This window comes from Cetorhinus maximus, chromosome 14, assembly GCF_964194155.1.
Source record: "Cetorhinus maximus chromosome 14, sCetMax3.hap1.1, whole genome shotgun sequence".
Lineage (NCBI taxonomy): Eukaryota > Metazoa > Chordata > Chondrichthyes > Lamniformes > Cetorhinidae > Cetorhinus > Cetorhinus maximus.
Genome location: NC_135892.1, coordinates 15,166,709 through 15,191,330, shown reverse-complemented (window position 1 = coordinate 15,191,330; position 24,622 = coordinate 15,166,709). Strand labels below are relative to the sequence as shown.

The 24,622-nt window shown below is 43.4% G+C and overlaps 2 protein-coding genes across 2 annotated transcripts in view; one reads left to right on the top strand and one right to left on the bottom strand.

The window, feature by feature from the left end:
* The first annotated feature begins 1,388 nt into the window (after nt 1–1,388).
* pdcd2 (programmed cell death 2) lies at nt 1,389–9,329 on the top strand. Its single transcript, XM_078556545.1, has 5 exons — nt 1,389–1,920; nt 3,712–3,846; nt 5,705–5,820; nt 6,338–6,451; nt 8,544–9,329. The coding sequence occupies exons 1-5, from the start codon at nt 1,398–1,400 to the stop codon at nt 8,703–8,705; spliced, it is 1,050 nt and encodes a 349-aa protein (XP_078412671.1). The 5' UTR covers nt 1,389–1,397; the 3' UTR covers nt 8,706–9,329.
* The window catches only part of nup133 (nucleoporin 133), a 54,430-nt gene continuing 39,106 nt past the window's right edge, over nt 9,299–24,622 (bottom strand). The window contains exons 16-26 of the mRNA XM_078556544.1: nt 24,237–24,359; nt 21,651–21,750; nt 20,378–20,629; nt 19,253–19,386; nt 14,914–15,072; nt 14,177–14,312; nt 13,131–13,249; nt 11,792–11,872; nt 10,559–10,635; nt 9,932–10,017; nt 9,299–9,586 (exon numbers count right to left, since the gene is read on the bottom strand). Of these exons, the coding sequence (XP_078412670.1) occupies nt 9,450–9,586; nt 9,932–10,017; nt 10,559–10,635; nt 11,792–11,872; nt 13,131–13,249; nt 14,177–14,312; nt 14,914–15,072; nt 19,253–19,386; nt 20,378–20,629; nt 21,651–21,750; nt 24,237–24,359 (1,404 nt within the window). The 3' untranslated portion in view covers nt 9,299–9,449. The remainder of the gene's footprint in view (nt 9,587–9,931; nt 10,018–10,558; nt 10,636–11,791; nt 11,873–13,130; nt 13,250–14,176; nt 14,313–14,913; nt 15,073–19,252; nt 19,387–20,377; nt 20,630–21,650; nt 21,751–24,236; nt 24,360–24,622) is intronic.

Sequence of the window (24,622 nt, the reverse complement as noted above, 5' to 3'; positions counted from 1 at the left end):
CTGTCAAGACCCCTCAGGATCTTAAAGGTTTCAATTAAGTCATCTCTTACTCTTCTAAATTCCAAAGGATACAAGCCTAACCTGTCCAATCTTTCCTCATGACAACCTGCCCATTCCTGGTATTAGTCCAGTAAACCTCCTGAGGAGATAAGGAGACCAGTGCTGCATGCAATGTTCCAGATGTGGTCTCACCAGTGCCCTGACTGAAGCATAACCTCCCTACTTCTGTAATTAATTCCCCTCAGAATAAATTATAACATTCTATTAGCTTTCCTAATTACCTGCATACTTATCTTTTGTGATTCATGCACCAGGACACTCAGTTCCCTCTGAATCTGAGTTCTGCAATCTCTTGCCATTAAGTTAAAAAGCTGTTTTTTTAATTCTTCCTGCCAAAATAAACAATTTCACGTTTGCCCACATTATACGCCATTTTGCCAGATCTTTTTCCACTTAACCTATCTGTCTTTGCAGCCTCCTTCTGTCCTCTTCACAATTTACTTTCCTACCTATCTTTGTGTCACTTGCAATTTTAGCAACCATACCTTCAGTCCCTTCATCCAAACCATTTATATAAATTGTAAAAAACTGAGGCCCCAGCACAGATCCCTATGGCACACCACTCGTCACATTCCGCCAACCAGAAAAAGACCCATTTGTGCCTATTCTCTGCTTCCTGTTTGCTAGCCAATCTACTATCCATGCCAATATGTTACCCCCCTACACCATGAGCTTTTATTTTCTGTAGTGGCTCTTTGTAAAATGCCTTCTGGAAATCTAAGTACAGTACATCCACCAGTTCCCCTTTATCCACAGCACATGTGACTCCTTCAAAAAACTCCAATAAATTGATTAGATATGATTTCCCTTTTACAAAACCACGCTGACTCTGCCTGATTGCCTTGAATTTTTCTAAGTGCCCTGCCGTAACGTCTTTAATAATAGCTTCTAACATTTTCCCTATGACAGATGTGAAGCTAACTGGCCCGTAGTTTCCTGCTTCTATGGAAATGAATGCCCACAGGTGGTTCAAGTGAGTGAAATGTGATTTTGATTGAAATTTGCAGATAGGAGAGCAGACATAAACACTGGAATGATCTCAGGAACAACTGGATCTCTGGGTGGTTGATCTAAATTGGGCCAAGTGGCCTTCCTGATTCACCATGATCTGGTAGTGTTTAACTTTCTAGCATTTGGTGTAAATTGTCAAAATTAGTGACAGGATTTTGATTTCTCTCCAGGAGCTAACCTGCTCGGATTTACTAACATTCACAGTGAAATCTCCATGAGTCGAATCCCAGGGGCCTCCCCTGACCTGGGAAGGATTAAATTCCCTGACTCTCGATGCCTGGGGGGAAGGTTTAGGCTGATGGACACTTTGCCGGAAGTGACGCAGAATGGCGGCGCCGAACCCCGCGATGGTGCCGAATGGCGAGGCCCCGGCCCCGGTCGAGTTGGGCTTCGTGGAGCCAGCGGCCCCGGCGCGGCTGCTGAGCTCGCAGTTCCCCAGTAAGGTGGGCGGGCGGCCGGCCTGGCTGAGCCTCCAGCTCCCGGACCCCGAGCGGCTGCGGTGCGGCGGCTGCGCGCGGCCGATGGTTTTCCTGCTGCAGGTGTACGCGCCTCGGGGCCGCGCATTCCACCGCACGCTCCTCGTCTTCTGCTGCGCGGCCCCGGCCTGCCCCATTCGCCGATTCGCCGCTTTCCGGAGTCAACTGGGGCGGATCAACGACTTCTACCCAGCCGAACCCGAACCCGAGTCCGAGGCTGTCCTGGGGCCTAGGCCCGGCCTCCGGCTTTGCCGCGTGTGCGGGGCCTCGGGGCCCAAGAGCTGCTCCCGCTGCCGCTGGGCCCATTACTGCGGGAAGGAGCATCAGAGCCTGGACTGGAGAGCGGGGCATCGAGAGGCCTGTGGGCGGCTGGGTGAGTGATGACAGCAAAATGCTGGAAAAACTCAGCAGGTCTGACAGCATCTGTGGAAAGTTAACGTTTCGAGTCCATATGACTCCAGACTGAAGAGAAGTAGAAATGTGGATGTTATAGTGTTTAAGAGGGGGTGCAGCAAAATAGGTCAGGGATAGGTGACAGCAAAGGAATGATTGACAGAGATGTCACAGACACAAGACAAAGGGAGTGTTAATGATAGTGGTAAAGAAGGTGCTGATAGTGGCATAAAGGTAAGATAGCAGAATGTGTTAATAGCAGAACAAGGGTCAGCGCTCTGTGAAAGCACAACATAGAGACAAGTTGACAGATGGCCCTTTGCGGGGGGGGGGGGGGGGGGCGGGGTGGGGGGAGTGCAGAGGAGACCACGTTGGAAACAGTTGGTACAATAGACCAAATTGAAGGAGGTGCAAGTGAAGTGGTGAGGAGGTAAAGGAGCAGGTGTTGCATCTTCTACCATTGCATGAGAAGGTGCCGTAGGAAGGGGATGAGTAGTTGGAGGTGATGGCAGAGTGGCCAGGGCGTTACAGAAAGAACAGTCCCTATGGAATGTTGACGGGGGAGTGGTGAGGGGATGGTGGCATCATACTGGAAATGGTGGGAGATAGTGTAATATCTATCACATTTCCACTTCTCTTTAGCTCTGAAGAAATCATACAGACTCGAAAAGTTAACTGTTTCTCTCTCCGCAGGTGTTGCCAGAACTGCTGAGTTTTTCCAGCATTTTCAGTTTTTATATGGGTGAGTGATGAAGCCCAGGGACAGCCAAAAATACAATAACCCACTGATACATTTACCAGTAAGTATTGGTAAACCAGTATTCCAGAGGTTAGGCAGCTAGAGACAGAGTCGGTTTGTGTCATAGTGAAAGAGGAGGGAGCTGAGCCACTGGATGGGATAGAGAGGAGATATTAGAAAGGCTGGCTGTATTCAAAGTTGATAAGTCAGCAGGGCCAGGTGGATGGATCCGAGGGAAGTGAGAGTGGAAATTGCAGAGGCACTGGCCATGATCTTCCAATACGTGTTTGATACAGGGGGTGTCAGAGGTCTGGAGAATGGAAAATGTTACACCTTTGTTCAAAAAAAGTACAGGCCACCTTTGTTCAAAAAAAGAAGTACAGGCCAGCCAGTTTAACTTCAGTGATGGGGAAGCTCAATAGAAATGATAATCCAGCGTTAAATTAATTCATACTTGTCCAATGTCTGTGGATAGCCAGCATGGATTTGTTAAAGGAAAATCTTGTTCAACTAACTTTAGTTTTTCGTGAGGGGAAGATGTTTTTGGTGGTGCCATCATGCTGGAGTTGGCAGAAATGGCAGAGGATAGTATCATATCCATCACATGCTGTACAAGGACTTCCAAATTTTGGCCCAACTTTGTGTTGCTCTCTTTCTCTTTAGCTTCAGTACTGCTCTAAGACTCAGAGCTTCCAGGTCATTTCCATTGGTTGATGCCATTATGTTCACAGCCAGTAATGAAGCAGCAGTATTTCCAAATAATGGTGAGGTGCTAGCAGGGCTGGGACAATTTGGTTTCATGGGAGGTCCCAGCGGGTACTGTACATGCACGAACACATCAAGTACAGCTTTTTTTCTGAGTTACCAGCAGCAACACCCAGGTGATCAATCCCCCATTCTGGTAGATTCCTGCCCAAAGCAGGAGGATTAAGAACCTTAGGCTCTTCCTCCTGGTGGCAACATCTCCCACCAAAGGCAGTGGCCAGTTCCCTTGGGCAGCAGTGCTGAGTTACATACCCAGTATTTTTGTAGGTGAAGCAGCTGGCAGTTTGTCGTCTCCCAACATCCTTTTCCCAGAGTTTGAATTGGTGATGGAACTTGAGAACTCGGAGGACCAGAAGCCAGAAAATCTTGTGTGTGTGGAATCCTTGTCGGCAGCAGAAAGTGGTAAGTAAAGGCTTGGATTAACAGTTTATTTGTATTGCCAGAATCCATTATTAAGGAGGTTATAGCAGGACATTTGAAAATCATAATGGAATCAGGCAGAGTCAACATGGGTTTGTGAAAGGGAAATCATGTTTGACTAATTTATTAGAGTTCTTTATGGAAATAACAAGCAAGGTGGATAAAGGGGAATCTGTTTGGATTTCCAAAATGCATTTGATAAGGTGCCATATCAAAGGTTACGATGAAAAATAAGAGCACATGGTGTAGGGGGTAACACATTAGCATGGATAAAGGATTGGTTACCTAATAAGAAGCAGAGAGTTTTTCAGGTTGGCAAGCTGTAACTGGTGGAGTGCCACAGGGATCAGTGCTGGGGTCTCAACTATTTATAATTATATTATTGACTTGGACAAATGTATGGTAGCTAACTTTGCTAATGATACCAAGATAGATGGAGAAGTAAGTTGTCAAGAGGAGGTAAAGAATCTACAAACGGATATAGACAGGTTAAGTGAGTGGGCAAAAATTTGGCAGATGGAGTATAATGTGGGAAAATGTGAACTTGTCCACTTTGGCAGGAAGAATAAAAAAGTAAGTATACTATTTAAATGAAGAGCAATTGCAAAACTCAGTGGTACGGAGGGATCTGGGTGTCCTGGTACACGAATCACAAAAAGTTAGGATGCAAGTACAGCAAGTGATTAGGACGGCAAATTGAATTTTGGTGTTTATTGCAAAGGGAATGGAATATAAAAGTAGGGAAGCTTTACTGCAGCTGTACAGGGCATTGGTGAGACCAGAGGTAAAGGACTATGTACAGTTTTGGTCTCCTTATTTGAAAAAAAGATATTTGCATTGGAAGCAATTCAGAGAAGATTCACTGAACTCATTGTTGGGATGAAGGGCTTATCTTGTGAAGAAAGGTTGAACAGGTTGGGCCTGTTCCCACTGGAGTTCAGAAAAATGAGAGGTGATCTTGTTGAAATATATGAGATCTGCAGGAACTTGATAGGGTGGATACAGGGAGGAGGTTTCTTCTCATGGAGGAGACTAGAACTAGGAGAATCAGTTTAAGAAGTGAGTTTTCCCTTTTAAGATGGAAATGAGGAGACATTTTTTTCTGAGGGTTGTTAGTCTCTTCCCGAGTGGGGGCTGGGTTATTGAACTTATTCAAGGCTGAGTTAGACAGATTTTTGATAGACAAGGGAGTTAAGGGTTTGTGGGGGGCAGACAGGAAGGTGGAGTTGAGATAGCAATCAAATCAGCCATGATCTTATCGAATGAAGGAGCAGGTTTGAAGAACAGAATGGCCTGCTTCTGTAATATAAGGGTCTGCACATATAGGGTTAACTGGGACTGAGTACTGTACCACCCATACAGTGATGTAAGAGAACAGATGACCTGCAACTAGGGGTCAGTCTAATGTTGGACAGAGCAGTGTGCACAAGCGAGCATGGAGACAGCTCCTAAGTTGAACCCTTTTCTGTATATGTGTGCATAGTTTTTGTAGTTAATAAAGATACATTTAACCTACTTAAGACTACGAGGATTTCATGTTGCTGAAAAAAGGGAAATGCCAAAGATTTTCGTCTTGCATTCATTAGGACAGTTGCAAGAATACCAATACAAGGGGAAAACAACAATTTATACTGCATGAGAAGAGAGTGCTGATTGGTTGGCAAGTGGAATCTGATTGGTAGATGCATTGCCATGGCGAATGCACCAATTAATGGTGACTGACAGATAACTGCCAAACGTTGTTTGAAATTTAAGCAGGCAGCTTGACCCTGATAGGGTCATTAGGAAAGTGTGATGGAGGGTTGATGAGTTCTAGTCTCACCTAGATGTTTGTTTTCAGATTGTGTGACTGAAGACATAGACGAGCAGGAGCTGGAGGCCATGGCAAGACATGAGTTGAGGGAAGACCGCATTTTCGCTAAGTTTAAGAGGAGGATAGCACTGGCACCTGATCAGGTACATGTCCTATACTGTTTTTTCCTTCACTCCTAACTTAAACTAGTTTTATTGAGTTTTACAATGTCACAATGCAGAGCAGTAATCTGTTACACTGACTTGTAGCCTGACAACCTCATTATATACAAACTGTACACCAAGAATTCCTGGTACAGGTGGGAGATTTAAAGTGGAAGAGGGGTCCATTTTATAGGCAAAGATATAAGGGGAGACCAGTCCCATCACAGCTCTAGTTCTCACCTTCCATTTGCTAGTTTTTGGGGCTTATAATAGTCATCATTTACCACTGGTTCAATAGATAGAATACAGAAGTCATGGTTCTTGAGCAAAATCTAAATATTTTCCTTAATAATCTTACTGCAGGATTAATGTTTAGAAATGGCCAAAGCAAAATGACTTCTGTTCTAACACCCACAAGTAGCTTTTCAGTAAATGCTAGGTTTGACTTAACCTGAAAATAAGATGAAGCTTTAGAGGGGTTGTATTCATTCCTCGCTGTTAATGTTCCTTATTCTAGGTGCTGCGTTATTGCAGAGGAGGAAGTCCATTGTGGGTGTCTGGGGAGAACATACCCTCCGAAACAGATATCCCCAACTGTTCATGTGGAGCCAAGCGTGAATTTGAATTTCAGGTTTGAATTATTTTGTTGAGGCTGGGGAAATAATAATGGGGAACCAGGAAATGGCAGAGGATTTGAGTAAATACTTTGCATCAGTCTTCACAGTAGAATACACTAATAGCATACTAAAAATACTAAATAATCACGGGGCAAAACAGGGGGCGGGGGGAGGAAATAAATACAATAACAATCACTAGAGGAAAAGTACTAGGGAAACTAATGGGGCTAAAGGCTGATATGTCACCTGGACCTGATGGGTTGCATCCTAGGATTTTAAAGGAAATAGCTGCACAGTGAGTGGGTGCGGTGGTAGTAATCTTCCGAGAGTCCTTAGATTCTGGTAAAGTCCCAGAGGATTGGATAACTGCCAATATAACACCCTTATTCAAAAAGGGGAGACAAAAAAACAGGTAACTATAGGCCAGTGAGCTTAACATGTGTCATTGGGAAAATATTGGAGTCTATTATAATCTATGGGGGGCATTTTCAGGATGGCAACCTGTAACTAGTGGAGTGCCACAGGGATCAGTGCTGGGGCCACAATTATTTACAATATATATTAATGACTTGGATGAGGGAAATGAATGTACTATCGCCAAGTTTGCTGACGACACAAAAATAGGTGGGAAGGCAAGTGGTGAGGATGACAATTTACAGAGGGATATAGACAGGTTAAGTGAATGGGCCAAATTTGGAGTTTAACGTGGATGTGAGAGGTTATCCATTTTGGTCAAAAGAATAAAAAGGCGACTTATTTAAATGGAGAGAAACTTCAGAGTGCTTCAGTGCAGAGGTATCTGGGTGTCCTTGTGCATGAATCATACAGTATGCAGGTAATAAGGAAGGCAAATGGAGTTTTGGCATTTATTGCTAAAGGAATAGAGTATAAAAATAGGGAAGTGTTGTTGCACTGGAGGCGGTTCAGAGGAGGTTCACTAGATTGATTCCAGAGATGCGGGGCTTGTCTTATGAGGAGACATTGAGCAGTTTAAGCCTATACTCAGTAGAGTTTAGAAGGATGAAAGGAGATCTAATTGACATATATAAGATGCCAAAGGGGATAGACAAAGTAGACGTGGAGCGGATGTTTCCCCCTGTGGGGCATTCTAGAACGAAAGGCCATAGTTTTAGGCTAAGGGGTGGTAGATTTAAATCAGAGATGAGATGGAATTACTTTTCTCAAAGGGTCGTGAATCTGAGTGCAGTGGATGCTGAATAAATTTGAGGAGATACAGATTTTTAATTAGTAATGGATTGAAAGGTTATGGGAAGAGGGCAGGAAATTGGAGTTGAGGCCGAGATGAGATCAGCCATGATCGTAATCAATGGCGGGGCAGGCTCGAGGGGCTGAATTGTCTACTCCTGCTCCGAGTTCTAATGTTATTTAATGCACTCTCCAGCTTTCTCAGTGACTGAACATCCACAGCCCACTGCCTGGAGAATTCCAAAGGCTCACAACTCTGAAGAAATTTCTCATTTCGGTCTTAAATGGCCAACCCCTTATCCTGAGAGTATGACTGTCAGTATCTCCCGCCAGGGGAAAACAACCTCCCAGCATCTACCCTGGAGTTTTATGTATTTCAATTAGATCACTTCTCATTCCTCTAAACTACATAGTATGGGCCCATTTTATTGAAACCTCATCACAGGCATCAAGCTAGTGAATTGTTAGACTCCTTCTAAGGCAAGTATATCCAGCCTTGGAATACTGCACAGTTTTAGTCTCCTTACCCAAGTGTAATTGCAGCTAGAACCATAGAAAAAAAAGTTATAGCACACAACAAGGCTATTTAGCCCATTGTGTCTGTACTGACTGAAAAAACTAGCCACCCCATTAACCTTGCAGGTTACAGCACTTCAGGTGCAGATCCAGACTTCTTTACTCCAATCCACTTGCGATAAAGGCTAATGTAGCATTTGACTTAATTGCTTGCTGTACCCTTGGTTTTGCTGCTCAGGGATTTGTACTCTGCGATGGGGGTAATTTAAGTTTACAGCATTTGCATAGCTGAAATCTGCTTGTGGAAGAACTAGAAAAGTGTGTTTGGAGGAGGGGGCGGGGGGATGAATTTCAGCCACTAATTTTCACTGACCTTTATTTCAGGTGATGCCACAGTTGCTAAATCACTTGAAAGTGGATTGCCTTGATGAGAGTTTGGATTGGGGAACACTCAGTGTTTACACTTGTGAGCAAAGCTGTGATCACAGCAATGAGTATAGTGCAGAATTTCTCTGGAAACAGGACTTCGCTCCAGATCAGCTGTAATTATTCATTGCACAGGAACACGGCTACCCATTGTTTCAAGCAATCGTTTCCCCTGCAACACCACAGCTTCTCAGACTGAAAACTTACTGATTTGGGAGAGATCTGGCTTGTGGAAGGTTTCAATCTCATCACACACGGATTTTATACTACAGCTTTTAAGTAATTCCTGCTGATTGAATTTCAACTATTCGATCCAAGGGGAACATCACAGTCTGAGATCAATGGAGCTGACATTTCCAGGCATCTTTACTATCTGCAAGTTTAAGTTACGTGCTGAAAAATTGTAAGATATTGTACAGACAAAAATGAGTAACTACCTGCAGTCCTAAGGAAAGGGGAGCAAAAGGAACAATCCTATGGCATGGCAGGTCAGGTTGGCATCATGTTCATTGGATTTCCCCCCACCCCTAATGTCAACAGTCATTGGAGTGCAGGAGGGAGAGAGAGAAAGCTGGCACTTATGAGTGTGTTCAGCAAAGATTGCAGAGACCATTGTTGGGAAATAGAAATACTTTGCTCCTGTCAGACCAAGGTGCCCACATTCAGTTGCATGTCAAATTGCCTATTTTGTAAGCATCAACAGTTCACTTGCCTTTTATAAAATTAAATGACTTTTATTAGAAATGCAAATTAATTCATTTTTACACAGAAGTTTAAACATTGCAGGTTGTTTATTTTCAGTACGTGACCTGCTGAGTGAAGGATCTTAAAGGCAACAGAATGTGGAGATAGACGTGAGAGGAATCAGGATTGTGCTTTTAAATAATGTTCGTAGTTTGCTTGTAAGAGGAATTCAAAGTAGGAACTGGATCTCAGGGTTACCAGATAATCTGACTGTAGCAAGTCCTTTACTTCAGGCAAATAATATTTCAGTTGAACTCCTAAAATGAAAGACATTTGAAAAGAGTCAGAGCCACTACATACCTGTCTACCAAGATCAACAAATGCAGCAGGTGGATGAGGAACGCTAGCTACTGCAGCTCCTCCACTCTGGAACCTGTTGAAGGTTCAGTTTAAGCACCACCCCAGAGACTCAAGCACATACCCACATGAACTGATTACATTTCATATACAGAGATCAATAAGCAATTGTGCAGGATCCCCAATAAAGCATTTTGTTGCTATAAGGAACACTGACAAAAAACAGTGAGCTTAAGGTCAGTGCGTGATTACTGATCCAGCATTTAGTATCGAGCTGCTAGGAGCCCGTTTAATGTAACACTCACCTTCATCCATGAGCTTTTCTATGACCTTTATCAGTACAGTCGCCTTTGCAGCTTCAATTGGATCAGCTTTTACATCAAAAGACCAACTGAACAAAAATAAACAGAACATTGTCTTGTGAGTCTGTGTTAATTGAGAGTTCAACAACCCATTGGGGATGGCATTTTCTGGCAAAGGGAATGACTGATCTGAAACAGCCAGCACAGGAGTAACTGACTTCATACATGGGGAAAGGCTCCCACCAGAAGGTTGGTTTGTTCAAACATTTAATATATTAATTCGCTAAAATAATAACACCTGCACAATTCCAACTCTCCCCACAACACATCACTTGGGGCAAGAAAGTCAGGTGCTGCACTTTGGGATAGTGCCATTAGGGGATTGACCGAGTCAAACCAACAGCTGGAAAATGGATTTGGTGGGAGGGAAAAGTGAGGTAATTAAGTCAAAAATTAGAAGGCTAATAATAGCTGCTTAAATTAAAAAGCTTTCATTATAAATGATCTAACAATGTAAGCAGAGCTTTACAAAGCAATGCAGGCAATAGTTTTATATTTGTGACTAGATAGCCTCTTTTTTTAATATATATGTTGAGATAAGGGAAGATAGAGAATCGATAATGCACATACTCATCTCTCTGAATAGCTCGACAGAAGATTTCCAGTTTCAATGAATCAACGTTGACATCAGCATCAAGACCCTCCTCCTATAGAGAATAGACAGAAAACACAATCAGCCTCCAAAAATAGTTTATCAAGGGCCTGCTGCTGTGCTCCTCCACATGCGCTTATTCCCCTTTAGTTTCTGCCTCAGTTGCCAAAGCATTTACTGCATTTCACAGCTGCACAACTCATGCAAATAAAATTCTCCTGCTCTCCATCTCAAGTCTCTTACATATGTCCCCCATTTGCTGGAAATCAGTGTTGTTTCTCTACTCTGTCACACCAGGTGAGATGTTCAACTCTATGTTCTACAGTGTAGAAGAATTATGGAACAGGGTGAAAAGCTGCAGGTTTGTATCGATGCAGGAAATCTTAGCTCCTTCATAAGTAATACATTCAAAAAAAAAAAATCCCCTCATTTTTTTCCCCCTATACACATGCAGTGCTGTATTTCCCTGGGTACCTCAAGAGAGGGAATCTTCACAGAAGTCTACATAGTGGGCACCTGCAAAAGTCCTGCCTCTGACGTAAAAACTGAAATTGCCAACAGAAAAGAAAAGCTAACTTGAACAGAAGAATGTTTGTTTCATTGCAATGAAGCTTTTATTTTGAGTGTTTCTATAAACTAAAATGAATTCTTGGAACACCACAAGATCATGGCAAAAGCCACAGTGGTAATACCTGGGGTTGTGGTGTTTGGAGCTCATCAAATCACATTCAAGGAGAATTATAGGCAGAGGTTTCCTCAATTGGCTGCAACATTTCCTGTTGTCTCTCCTGCAGGTGGTTTGGGGTTGGTGGGGGCAGAGTGAGGGGCTATCCAAGTGAAGGAGTGGGGCAAAATGTCTATGGGCCTGATGCCTTTCCTTTTGCTAAGTAACTAAATATTTTGAGGCATTAGTACAAAAATGGTGAACCCAGGTTCAAGGAAATACAGAATCTTTGTAACTAGAATGCTTCAGGTTGAAAATTGGCTGAAATTTTTGGAAGGAACAAAACAGAATAAGTGCATACAACTAACATTTCAGAATGAATAATCATTTGGGGATGTGTAATTATTGGATCTAATCATTTAATATAGAGCAAATATCACAAAAATCAACAACCAACATTCATTATTGCTTCTACTCAAACTGCAATATGTGCTTTCCTGTTACCGTTTAAGGAAGCTTCCTTCAGCTCCAAGATTCCCCCCTATACCTTTTCAACAAACTCCAGGAGATCAAGGGCCTTCTTGAAATCGTATTCATTTGCTCTTGTGTTGTCATCGCTGATGTAAAGCTGCAGAAATTGGATATTAAATCCGATTAATTATCAAACATAACTTTTAAAATATCTTTCATGGTTGTGGGCGTCACTAGCTAGGCCAGCATTTATTGTCCATCGCTAATTGCTCTGAGAAGGTGGTGTGAACCACCCTGAACTGCAGCAGTCCATGTGGTGCAGGTACACCCCCCTACAGTGCTGCTACGAAGGGAGTTCCAGGATTTAAATCCAATGATCCGTGAAGGAATGGCGATATAGTTCCAAGTCAGGATGGTGAACATTGTGCAGTCATCAGCAAGTGTCCCCACTTCTAACCTTATGATGGAAGGAAGGTCATTGATGAAGCAGCTGAAGATGATTGGGCCTTGGACACTATCCTGAGAAACTCCTGCAGTGGTGCCCTGTTGCAGTGTTGATCAGTCTCTAACAACCACAATCATCTTCCTTTGTGGTAGGTATGACCAGTGGTATGTTTTTTCCCCCCTGATTCCAATTGACTTGAATTTTGAAAGAGCTCCTTGATGCCACACATGGTCAAATGCTACTTCATGTAAAGAGCGATCACTCTCACCTCACCTGTGATCATAACTGCAACAATTCCCCTTGGAAAACTAAAAGCAGATGGCTTGGAGGAGTATTGACTGTAACAGTAACTCTGCTCAGGCGGATACAAAAAAAATCCCATAGCAGGAAATGTTGGTGCCTTGGCCAACTTTGCCCACAACCAACACCATGAAAAACGGATGGTTCTGGTTGTTTAGCTCATTTACTCATCGTGGGTTCTTGCTGTGCATACATTTACCCACGAAATAGAGACTGTGCTTCAAAGAAATTTAATTGGCTGTGAGGAGCTTCAGGACATTGAAGACATGGATAATAATTTTACAATTTTTCTGGATGAATAGCAACACCTTGCTTTTCCCAAATTTAATTAACAGTGCATTCCATGTGCTTATTTTTCCAGTGTGAAGCATTCCAAACAACCTTTGTCTCTAATAACCAATGACTCCTGGTCACTGACTAACTAGAAGAAGTGATCTTTGTTTTCCCCTAGTAGTTCAAAAACCTCTGTTAAATCTCCTCTTGCCTTTCCAGTGGGAACCTTCCCATCAATCATGTCACTCCCCATAACTAGTTTCCTATCCTAGTCGATCTAGACTGCACACTTTCCATGGTTTCAGCATCTTGCTGCAATTCCTCATGACACATTCTATATCGTGATTTTGGACATTTGGATCAGTCACGGAGCGCCTCACACTTAAGGTGTACTTACATAGATCAGTTGTGAAGCAGTTAACACAGGCATGGTGTCTATGTTGAGTTGTTTCTTATTTAGCAGCTCCATTGGCAAGGTCTCCTGGTGAAGCAGATACCGCTCCTGCACGGTCAAGTCTATGACAAAATAAGCACAATGAGGTTGCTGCTTTAGATAGGAGGAAGATCAAGGCATCAGGAACATGAGAAACATTATTAGTCAAACATTAATAACTGGTTTTACTGCTGTGACCAGACAGACATATGCTTTCTGCAGCTTTGAGATAAATGCTTGGGCAATGAAGCATTTCCTACTCTTAGTGTCAAACATTCCCAGATCAGATGCATCACAGTTAACATTTACATTGCTACTTCTAACTTGGAATTCAGTACGGCTTTATTCATTGACACTTGTGCACCTCCAGGAAGAATCAGGTTCAGGTAACTGGAATCGTAGCAAAGCCCATCATACCTACACCAGATTTCTGAAAGAGCTGTCCAATTTATTTCCACACCCCAGCCTTTTCCTCAGGACCCTGCAAATTAGCTCTCCTTCATGCCCAAATGCCCATCAGAAGTTCCTATGGAATTGTTTCCACCACCCTTTCAGGTAATGCATTCTAGATTTTAACAACCTTCAAGAGGAACAGGAGAGGAGAGCTACCCTAATGACAGTGATTAATGGCAGCAACTTAGAAGGTACGAAGTGAAGAGCCAGAGAAGCACAGATTTGACTCCATTTAAACTGTACCTCAAGAAGAGGGTGGAAAACAAACCAGCACTGCATTGAGATCTGTACCCTCAGGGGAGCATCCTACACCCTATGTGAGGGAGGATGGGGTCAGACTCAGCAATGGATTCTGCTTCAGATTCTTATCTGGTGTGTACATCAGGCTCTGCATTGGAGAACTCACCCGAGATCTGAAGCTGCATCGAGAAGCCAAAATGCAGCAAAGAGTTTTATGAGTTGTTATGATGAATTCTGACATCTGTGAGCAATTATCAAAAATTAACAAGAGAAAAGAAAAGCAAGACAGAAACTTTTAAGGGACTGCTTGACTTTACCCTCCACCTTCTCTTGCAGAGTGTCATCAGGGAGATCAGAAGCAAATGCAGACAGTTTACTGAGGCTCAGGAGAGTTTTCTTCTTTGCAAAGTACCGTGTCTCCAGGTTGGCGAGATTGAGCAATGTCCTGTGTGCCTGCAACAAGTGAAAATTAACCAGACTCTTATACATGAAAAAGTGTGTCCTATCACAGACTTGAAAACAGGTCACAGGCAACTCCAGGTCAAAAGCAAAATAAAAATAGTTTGCTTTTAAATAATCTTGTCTCATTTCCTTCCCAATTTCCCTTGGTTTCTGTAAAATCATGCCACAGGTTCCAGATAAGCGCACAAACAAATCCAGGGCTGCTACTCAGCAACTTGGAGACAACACACTGGAAACACAGCCTTTAGGCAGTAAAACATCACCACAGTTACATCTGCAGCAGCTCCTGAACTGTAACCTATACCAGGGAGAAGGTTACTGCTTGAAACATCGGGGGAACAGAGTCACCTCCATCCAGCAGCATTGGCTCAGGACAATTAGGGATGGCCAATAAATACTGACCAACTATATTCACACCCTCAGGGAAAATAACCAGTGCGGGGGGGGGAAGGGATTCCTAATGTAGGGTTTCCTCCCTAAACATTAACTTTCCTCTGTGCAGACCCAATTCCCAACCTTTGCAGACTTTTCTCTTTCTCTTCCCAAGATTTCACATGTAAACAGCACAAGTTTCAGAGGCGTAATCCAATACCTTTTCAAAGTTCTGGACATTGATCTCATGAAGCCAGCTGAGGTGCTCATGGGACTGCAGGAAGCTGGCCAGCTGTGCATGCTGTGACACTGGCGGTGAAAGAAGCTTCCCCCTTTTCCCCTTTTCCATGTACCAACGAAACAGGAAGTCGGAAAAGTTCTGTTAAATGAAACAAGGATTTGCATCAACCTTTCCTCTTTGAGTAACCAGTCTCTTTCACACAGCAAGTACAAGCCTGAAACTGGCTCATGCTGAATACAAGTTTCACTTTTAAAGAAAATCTGTGCACCAAGAACTGGTGAGTGATGGAGTTTTAAGGGTTAATTTCTATCTAAAGTCCAGTTTTTTTTCCTTTTTTCTCTTTTTATTTACAATTAACTAAAAATTACTCTTTAAGTTGAGAAGTTTTATTCCAGCCTTAAAACAGGGGTATACAAGCTCAGAGCAGCTGCAGCTAGTTAATTAGGTAGCGAGCTTAAACAACTGACTCAAGCTTCTGAAAACCAGGTTTGTCAGAAAGTATAACAGGCTTTCCTCAGTACTGCTTCATCTGCCTGAGTGCTGCTCTGAGCCATAGAGTTTAAGTGGGAGTTTGGTGACTGAGGGAGCTCAGTGAGGGAGGAGCTCCTTTCTTTAGCCTCCAGTAGCTGGCTCACTGTTACAGGGGAAGAAGCTGATTTGTGAGTAACTGGTTAAGTTATTCTACTTATTCTATTTGTAATAACATTTTAAAAGTTACAGTATGACAGGTCAGTTCAACTGAGTGCGATGTACATTCTGTGTATGTGGGAAGTAATGGATGCACCATATGTCCAAGATGGACACATCTACAGGAAGTGTCAATGGCTGCAGAAGCTTGAGCTCTGGGTTTTGGAACTCGAGCGGCGGCTGAAGTCACTGTCGGGCATCTGTGAGACTGAGGATTACGTTAATAGCACTTTTAGAGAGGTGGTCACATTGCAGGTTAGGAGCATGCAAGCAGGGAGGGCATGGGTGACCGCCTGGCAGTCTAAGAGAACCAGGCAGACAGTGCAGGAATCCCCTGAGTCTATCTTACTGGCTTATCGGTTTTCCATTTTGGATACTGGTAAGGGGGGGGATGGTTCCTCAGGGGAGTGCAGCCAGAGCAAAGTCCGTGGCACCATGGTTGGCTCAGCTGCACAGGAGGGGAGGAGGAAGAGTGGAAGAGCAATAGTGATAGGGGATTCAAAAGTCAGGGGATCAGACAGGCGTTTATGTGGCCATAGACATGACTCCAGGATGGTGTGTCGCCTCCCTGGTACCAGGATCAAGGATGTCAGATCTGCTGCAGGACATCCTTCTGGGGAAGGGTAAACAGCCAGAGGTCACAGTCCACATTGGTACCAATGACATGGGTAGGAAGAGGGATGAGGCACTGAAAGCAGATTTAAGGGTTTTAGGAAGGAAATTCAAAAGTAGGACTTCAAGAGCAGATATCTCAGGATTACTCGCAGTGCCACATGCGTTTTTTTATTCATTGATGGGATGTGGGCTTCGCTGGCTGGGCCAACATTTATTACCCATCCATAACTGCTCTTGAGAAAGTGGTGGTGAGCTGCCTTCTTGAACCACTGCAGTCCATGTGGTGTAGGTACACCCACAGTGGCTGTTAGGGAGTGAGTTCCAGGATTTTGACCCAGCGACAGTGAAGAAACGGTGATATATTTCCAAGTCAGGATGGTGAGTGGCTCAGAGGGGAACTTCCAGGTGGTGGTGTTCCCATCTGTCTGCTGCCCTTCCCCTTCTAGATGGTAGCGGTCGTGGGTTTGGAAGGTGCTGTCTTAAGGAGCCTTGGTGAGTTCCTGCAGTGCATCTTGTAGAAGGAACATACTGCTGCTACTGTGGAGGGAGTGAATGTGGATGTGGTGCCAATCAAGCGGGCTGCTTTGTCCTGGATGTTCCTGATTTGTGCCTCGTCGATGGTGGACAGGCTCTGGGGAGTCAGGTGAGTTACTCGTCACATGATTCCTAGCCTCTGACCTGCTCTTATAGCCACAGTATTTATATCGCTAGTCCAGTTCAGTTTCTGGTCAATGGTAACCCCCCCAGGATGTTGATAGTGGGGGATTCAGTGATAGTAATGTCATTGAACGTCTGGGGGGCGATGGTTACATTCTCTCTTGTTGGAGGTGGTTATTGCCTGGCACTTACGTTACTTGCTACTTGTCAGCCCAAGCCTGGATATTGTCCAGGTCTTGCTGCATTTAGACATGGACTGCTTCAGTATCTGAGTCACTGCGAATGGTGAACACTGTGCAATCATCAGTGAACATCCCCACTTCTGACCATATGATGGAAGGAAGGTCATTGATTGTGTTCAAGTACAATTCTGCTGCTGCTGATGGCCCACAGCGCCTCATGGATGCCCAGTCTTGAGTTGCTGGATCTGTTTGAAATCTATCCCATTTAGCATGGTGGTAGCACCACACAACACAGTGGAGGGTATGGTATCCTCATTGTGGAGACGAAGTCCCGCCTTCACAATGACTGTGCGGTGGTCAGTCCTATCGATACTGTCATGGAAGATACATCTGCGGCAGGCAGGTTGGTGAGGATGAGGTCAACTACGTTTTTCCCTCTTGTTGGTTCCCTCACCACCTGCTGCAGACCCAGTCTAGCAGCTATGTCATTTAGGACTCAGCCAGCTCAGTCAGTCATGGTGCTACCAAGCCACTCTTGGTGATGGAACGAGGCGTGTGCCACAGGGATCAGTGCTGGGCCCTCAACTTTTTACAATTTATATAAATGACTTGGATGAAGGGACCAAAGGAATTGTTGCTAAATTTGCTGATGACACAAAGAAGGGTTATGTCCTCTTCACAATTTGCTTTCCTACCTTTGTAGTCTCCTTAAGTGAGTGGGCAAAGATCTGGCAAATGGAGTATAATCTGGCAAATGGAGTATAATGTAGGCAAATGTGAAATTGTTCATTTTGACAGGAAGAATAAAAATAGCATTTATCTAAATGGTGAGAGATTGTAGAGCTCTGAGATTCAGAGGGATCTGGGTGTCCTAATGCATGAATCACAAAAGGCTGGTGTGCAGGTACAACAAGTAAGGTACTGGTGAGACCACATCTGGAGTACTGGTCTCCTTATTCAAGGAAATATATAAATGCATTAGAAGTTCAGAGAAGGCTTACTAAACTAATACCAGGAGTGGGTGGGTTGTCTTATGAGGAAAGGTTGTGCAGATTAGGCTTGGATCCACTGGAGTTTAGAAGAATAAGAGGCAACTTGATTGAAACCTTTAAGATTCCTGAGGGGTCTTGACAGGGTGGATGTGGAAAGGATATTTCCTCTTGTGGAAGAATCTAGAGCTAGGGGTCACCGTTTAAAAATAATGGGTCGCTCACTTAAGACAGAGCTGAGGAGAAATTTTCTCTCAGAGGGTAGTGAGTCTTTGGAACTTGCTTCCACCGCCTTTTGAGGAAGAGGGGTCTTTGAATATTTTTAAGGCAGAGCTAAATAGATTCTTGATTAACAAGGGGGTGAAAAGTTAATCGGGAGTAGGCAAGAATGTGGGGTTGAGGTTACAATCAGATCAGCCATGATCTTATTGAATGGCGGAGGAGACTTGAGGGGCCGAGTGGCCTACTTCTCCTAATTCGTACGTTCATACATATGTATGTTCGTAAATGCTGATGACATAGGGATGAGGGTAGTGTGGGAAAATGGCATTGAAGTGGAAGCTCAGCCACGATCATATTGAATGGCAGAACAGGCTCGATGGGCTGAATGGCCGATTCATGCTCCTAATTGTGGTTCAGTGGGTAGCACTCATCTGAAGCAGATGGTTGTGGATTCAATTCACATGTAATCTAGTCTAACACTGAGGAAGTGTCGCACTATTGGAGGTGTTGTATTTCAGGTGAGCTGCTTAATTAAGGCCGCATCTGCCCTTTCAGATGGATTTAAAGATCCCAGGGCTAACATTTATCCTTCAACTGACGTCACTAAAACAGATTACCTGGTCAAGTGTTTCACTGCTGTCTGTGGGTGCTTGCAGTATGTAATTTGATTGCTGCTTTTCCTAAATTACAACAGTGACTGTACATCAAAAGTATTTTATTGGCAGTAAAGCACAATTTGATGTCCTGAGGTCATGAAAGGCAGGAAATAAATGCAAGTTCTGAAGAAGAGTCATGTTGGACTCGAAACGTTAACTCTTTCTCTCCACAGATGCTGCCAAACCTGCTGAGTTTCCCCAGCATTTTATGTTTATTATAAATGCAAGTTACTTATTGAAAACAAAATTACTAGTTATCTTTTAAAATCTACAACTTAAAAAAATAGGAAGACAGATAGAAAGGCCGCACCTGATCTGCAAACTGGTTCATGTAACGCTGTAGTCTGGTCTGATTGTCAGTCTGTTCACACAGTTGTATTAGGATGTCGAAGTCACAGTATTTCTCTGCCAGTGAAGCAGTCAGCTGGTACTGCCCAAGAGAAACTGAAAGAATAAAAATATTAAAGTCACATATTTCTCAAACACCACCATCCCAGGCCCACACATCAGGTTACTTCAAAATCTACTGAGCAAATCACACTTTCCTACAGGTTATCACCTATAGAATCTGGGAATGTGAATTGAGGAGAACAATGATCTTCCAAGTGTAGTGTATTCAGTCTCCAGTTATCTTGGCTTTCCTGATATTTTGGGGCGCAATGAGCACAAGGAGCTGGAAGAGTAAAATTAGCAGCCAATAGAAGACAAAGGCATTACTGGCCTTTGGAACATAGGCAGTGAAGTCTCACTGATATTTAACAGAAACCATTGCTGTAACTGAAAGTGAGCAACTAAACTACTGACCTTTATAAGGAATTAATTTACATCTAGCTTTTAGCCAACCAGGTCAGGGGAAAGAAAATGTACTGATGAAAGAAATAAGATGATAGTAGCTGCTGAAATCATCAGTTTTCCATTGAAGATGCAGAAAGAAGTGACATTTGAGGAGTGCAGACTTCTACTCTGTAAACTTGGTATCATAGAATGGCTATAGCATAGAAGGGGGACCATTTGGTCCATCTTGTCCATTCCGGCTCTCTGCAAGAGCAACTTGGCTGGTCGCACTTCCCTGCCTCTTCCCTGTCTCCCTACAATTATTTTCTCCTCAGATAATTCTCCAATTTCTCTTTTGAAAACCATGATTGAATCTGCCTCCACCACACTCAATGCATCCAAATCCTAAACACTTGCTGCGTAATAAAGCTTTTCTTCACGTCACCTTTGCTTCTTTTGCAATTCACCTTAAATTGGTGTCCGATGGTTCTCGACCCTTCCACCATTAGGACCAATTTCTCCCTATCGACGTTGCCCAATCCCCTCAAGATTTTGAGCACCTCTATCAAATCACCTCTCAACCTTCTCTTCTCTAAGGAGAACAGCCCCACCTTCTTCAAGCTTAGACAAAAATGTTGGAAAAGTGGATTGTTGTACATACGTAATTGCGACAGCAAACGTGAGCGTTTCTGGGTGTACTCCAACTCTAGTTTATTGTATCTTTCCTGCTGAGTGGGTCTGTCCACTGACTTGAGTTGACATACGTAGCCATCCAAATAGAAATCAATTAGGGCCACCAGTTGTTCAAGAAGGGTGTTGCGTAAAGCAGTGTCGACTTGTGGGTACACCTTGTTTAGAACAGCATCAGTCTGCCGAAGGATCACAGACCTCACACCCGTTGGACCACTGGATGCTTTAAAGAGGAAATAATAAATAAAATGCTGAGAAATTGAAAGCCTGAAATGTAAATTGCATTGTCATTTGTAAGCTGGGTCATAAGCAATAGCTGAATTTTTAACAATGATTCTACACATTAGATTAATTCTCTGTATGGGGCAGGTAAAGTTCATAGAATCACAGAATGATTCTGTCATTCTGCCCATCATGCTGGTGCTGGCTCTTTAAAAGAGATATCCAATTAGTCCCACCCTCCTGATCTTTCTCCATAGGCCTCCAATTTTTTCCTTTTCAAGTATCTATACAATTCCCTTTTGAAACTTATTGTTGAGATTGCTTACACCGCTCTTTCAGGCAGAATATTCCAGATCATTACTCGACGAGTTTAAAAAAAAATTTCATCTCTTACGCAGAAATTTTTAAAATCTGTGTCCACAGGTTACCGGCCTTCCTCTCTACCTGATGTCCTACCTCTCTGATGCACCATAGAATGGCACATCACCTTGTTCCAGCAACTGCCCTGAACTCAGTTGTGACAGGAAACAAGTGGAGTTCGTTCGTTACTTATATACAAATAGCAGGGGGAGGACAAAATTACAGCTCAAGGCAGCCAATGACGGATTCAAAACCTGCACAGAGGCAGGGAGCAGCTTGACTTCCTTCTCAAATCCTCCCAAAATAATTCTGCATGGGGGTGAGGGAAGGAGGGGTGAAGATGGAATGTACTAAATGAGCCAAAATCTTGAGCGAATACCTCAAGGAAATGTGCAGAACTCTCACTCTCCACCTCTCATGTGAATGATGTATACTTGCTGGTGTCACAACACCACTTGGTAAACAGACATATTGCACATGGAAAGTTCTCAACTGCCACAGCAAACTTGAACACAGTTCTAGATTAGAATCCAGATAAGCCATTCTAAACTAAGAAACACAAATCTTTACTACAGACTACACCAGAGCTTTCCCACACCAGCTATATTCCAAACCACTGAATTCCATTGCATTTCCAATTAAATCCACAGAAACCATCTCACCTGTCCAGGGAACATACTCGGGTTCTTGTTCAGCCTCTTCTGGTGACTTATAAAATGAGCTTTTATTGTGTCGGTAATGGACAGCCGCATGCAGCATATCCTGCACATCAATTAGAGAGAGAGACAATTAATAAGCAAATGGAATCCTGGGCTTTATATTTTAAAAAAAAGTACAAAAGCAAGGAAGTAATTGTAAATCTACATAAAATAGTTAGGTCTCAACTGGAGAAGTGTCCAATTGTGGGCAACACACTTTAGGAAGGATGTAAAAGCGTTAGAGGGGGGTGCAGAGAAGATTTGAAAGGGAATGGGGGACTCAATTATGTGAATAGACTGGAGAAGCTGGGGCTTTTCTCCTTTGAGGAGAGGTGGTTAAGGGGCCATTTGATGGAGGTGTTCAAAATCATGAGGGGTCAGGACAGAGCAGATAGAGAGAAACTGTTCCCACTCGTGAAAGGATCGAGAACCAGAGAACACAGATTTACGGTAAATGTCGCAAGAACCAGAGGCAAAATGTGGAAGAACCTTTCTTACTCACTGAGTGGTTCGGATCTGGAATGCGCTGACCGAGTGTGGAGGAGGCAGGATCAACTATGGCTTTCAAAAGGGAATTGGACAACTGGAAGAAATTTACGGGGCTACAGGGAAAATGCAGGGGAGTGGGACTGGCCAAGTTGTTCTTGCAGAGGGTTAGCACAGACATTTAGACTAAATGGCTATATTCTCTGCTCTAAACATCCAAAGATTCTATTTTACCCTTGTGTGTCATCAAGCCAGGTACTTCCTACAGACAAGAAACAGTCAGACCAATGCTAAACAGGTCCAGCATCCCTGTACACTCCACTGTTCCAAATATTTTATTAGCCTACCTAATTGCTTCACCATAATTCTCCCAATATTGGAAGTGATGAGTTTACTTTCACTCAGATAGTTGTGTTTTCAGCAGTAAGAGGCAGATTAGATTGCTAGTGAAGATTTTTTTTTCATTCATTCACGTGATGTGGGCTTCACTGGCTGGGTCAGAATTTATTGCCCATCCCTAGTTGCCCTCAAAAGGTAGTGATGAGCTGCCTTCTTGAACCACTGCAGCCTATGTGGTCGAGGCCCTTGTCCTTCTAGATGGTAGTGGTCGTGGGTTTGAAAGGTGCTGTCTAAGGAGCCTTGATGAATTTGTCCCCTCTCTTTATGTGTAGGCTATTACCTTTTGATCAATGCCTCCATGTATGAGTGTGTAGGGCACTGAACCCATTAGTATTTCAATTAACTTGTGACCACTGTAGACTTGTAGCCCACTGAAACAGCAGAGCTAAGTCTTACACACAGTTCACAAATTGAATAGCTTTGACGGGATCAATTGTCTTTTCTCAATCTGTTTATTTAGTTTATTAGCTTTTCCATCCATGCTGACTATGGACAACAGGCAAGCAGAAACCACTTTCTCAATCAAACAGCTAGTTTTGTGAAGGCTTCTGGGTCACACTATGAACAAAGAGCATTGCTCAATAGGCCGACAAAACAGTACTTAGGATGCCAACTGGATTTAGATCGATGCAAGTGAGAATATTTTGAATGGAATGCAGTTGTAAGAGAATTCAAACTGAAACAGGTAAAAACTCTCTTCCCAATGTCGCCTCTATGAAGGTGCTGCTGGGTTATGGTTCCAAGAACACTAACTGATCTTCAATGCCTCGCCTCAACAGCAGGCTCTTCAGCTGATCCCTCCCCCACACTACCTGTAATGTCCCAACAAGCGTCAGCAACAACAGAACTGTACAGCTACAGTGCAGGGAGAGGAAGCTGTAGGAGCAGGGGTCCTGATCACCACCAATGTACAAGGAGGAGGTGCACTCGCACTTTCTAGGCTCGAGATGCACGTCACAGATCAAATGCAAGATATTATGTTCTGGAGCAGGTAGGAACAACAAGAACAGCTAAAACAAGATTTGAGTTGGTCCTCCTCCTCCTCCTGGTCCGCTCACAGCCTGTGCTACGCAGAAGGTCAAAAGCTAACTTGCCTCAGATTTCCAGGAGGACTGCACTGGAACAAAATACCAACTGCCAAGAAACAGCTAACTATATTAGGGTAGAAGGTGGAAACAGAAATAGTACATTTCCATCAGATGACGCATTAGTGACTCAATGTTGATGTGATTTCCAGTACTGCTTCATAAGTTCAGCTCAACTCTTATATGAAGCTAGTGTCCCTTTAAATCCAATCAACACCCCCCCACCCTTGTTTCCATACAAAATAAGAAAATAGAATACTTTCCAAAGGTGAAGTGAAGGCTCAGTAATAAAAACAGGAAATGCTGGAAAAACTCAGCAGGTCTGACAGCATCTGTGGAGAGAGAGAGACAGAGATAACGTTTTGAGTCCGTATGACCCTTCTTCAGAGCTCAAAAACAAGTTCAACAGAGTTAATTCTGTTTCTCTCTCCACAGATGCTGTCAGACCTGCTGAGTTTTTCCAGCATTTCCTGTTTTTATTTCAGATTTCCAGCGTCCGCAGTATTTTGCTTTTTCTGTAGGCTCAGTAAACTGGCTGTGTCAACTTTAAATTAAAATATGAAAATTCTCAATGCTTTACCTTCAAGATGTTGTTAACATTTATTACCATCTGTGCCCATTCCAGAGACAGTGGGTGGTTCTCCTCCAAAAAACGCTCTTCTTCCTCCAACAAACAATCGAATGCAGTATCAATCTGGGAGACCTGTCAAGGGAAGGTATGTAAATTTGGTGCCACAATGTATAACTGCAAAAAGAAAATAAATAACCTCTTTCCAGTAAACTGCAACCCATTGAGTTGAATAGCCTGTTTCTATAATTTCTCTGCAATTCAAGAGAGCTTGATGCTTGTCCTCTCCCTTTTGCACCAAGATGACTGGTTGATGAGCTGCTCCTGCAATACAAGCTTTTGGTGGCCACCAGGTACCTCAGATCTCCCTCACTGTGCAGAAGCACCTTCCCAACAGC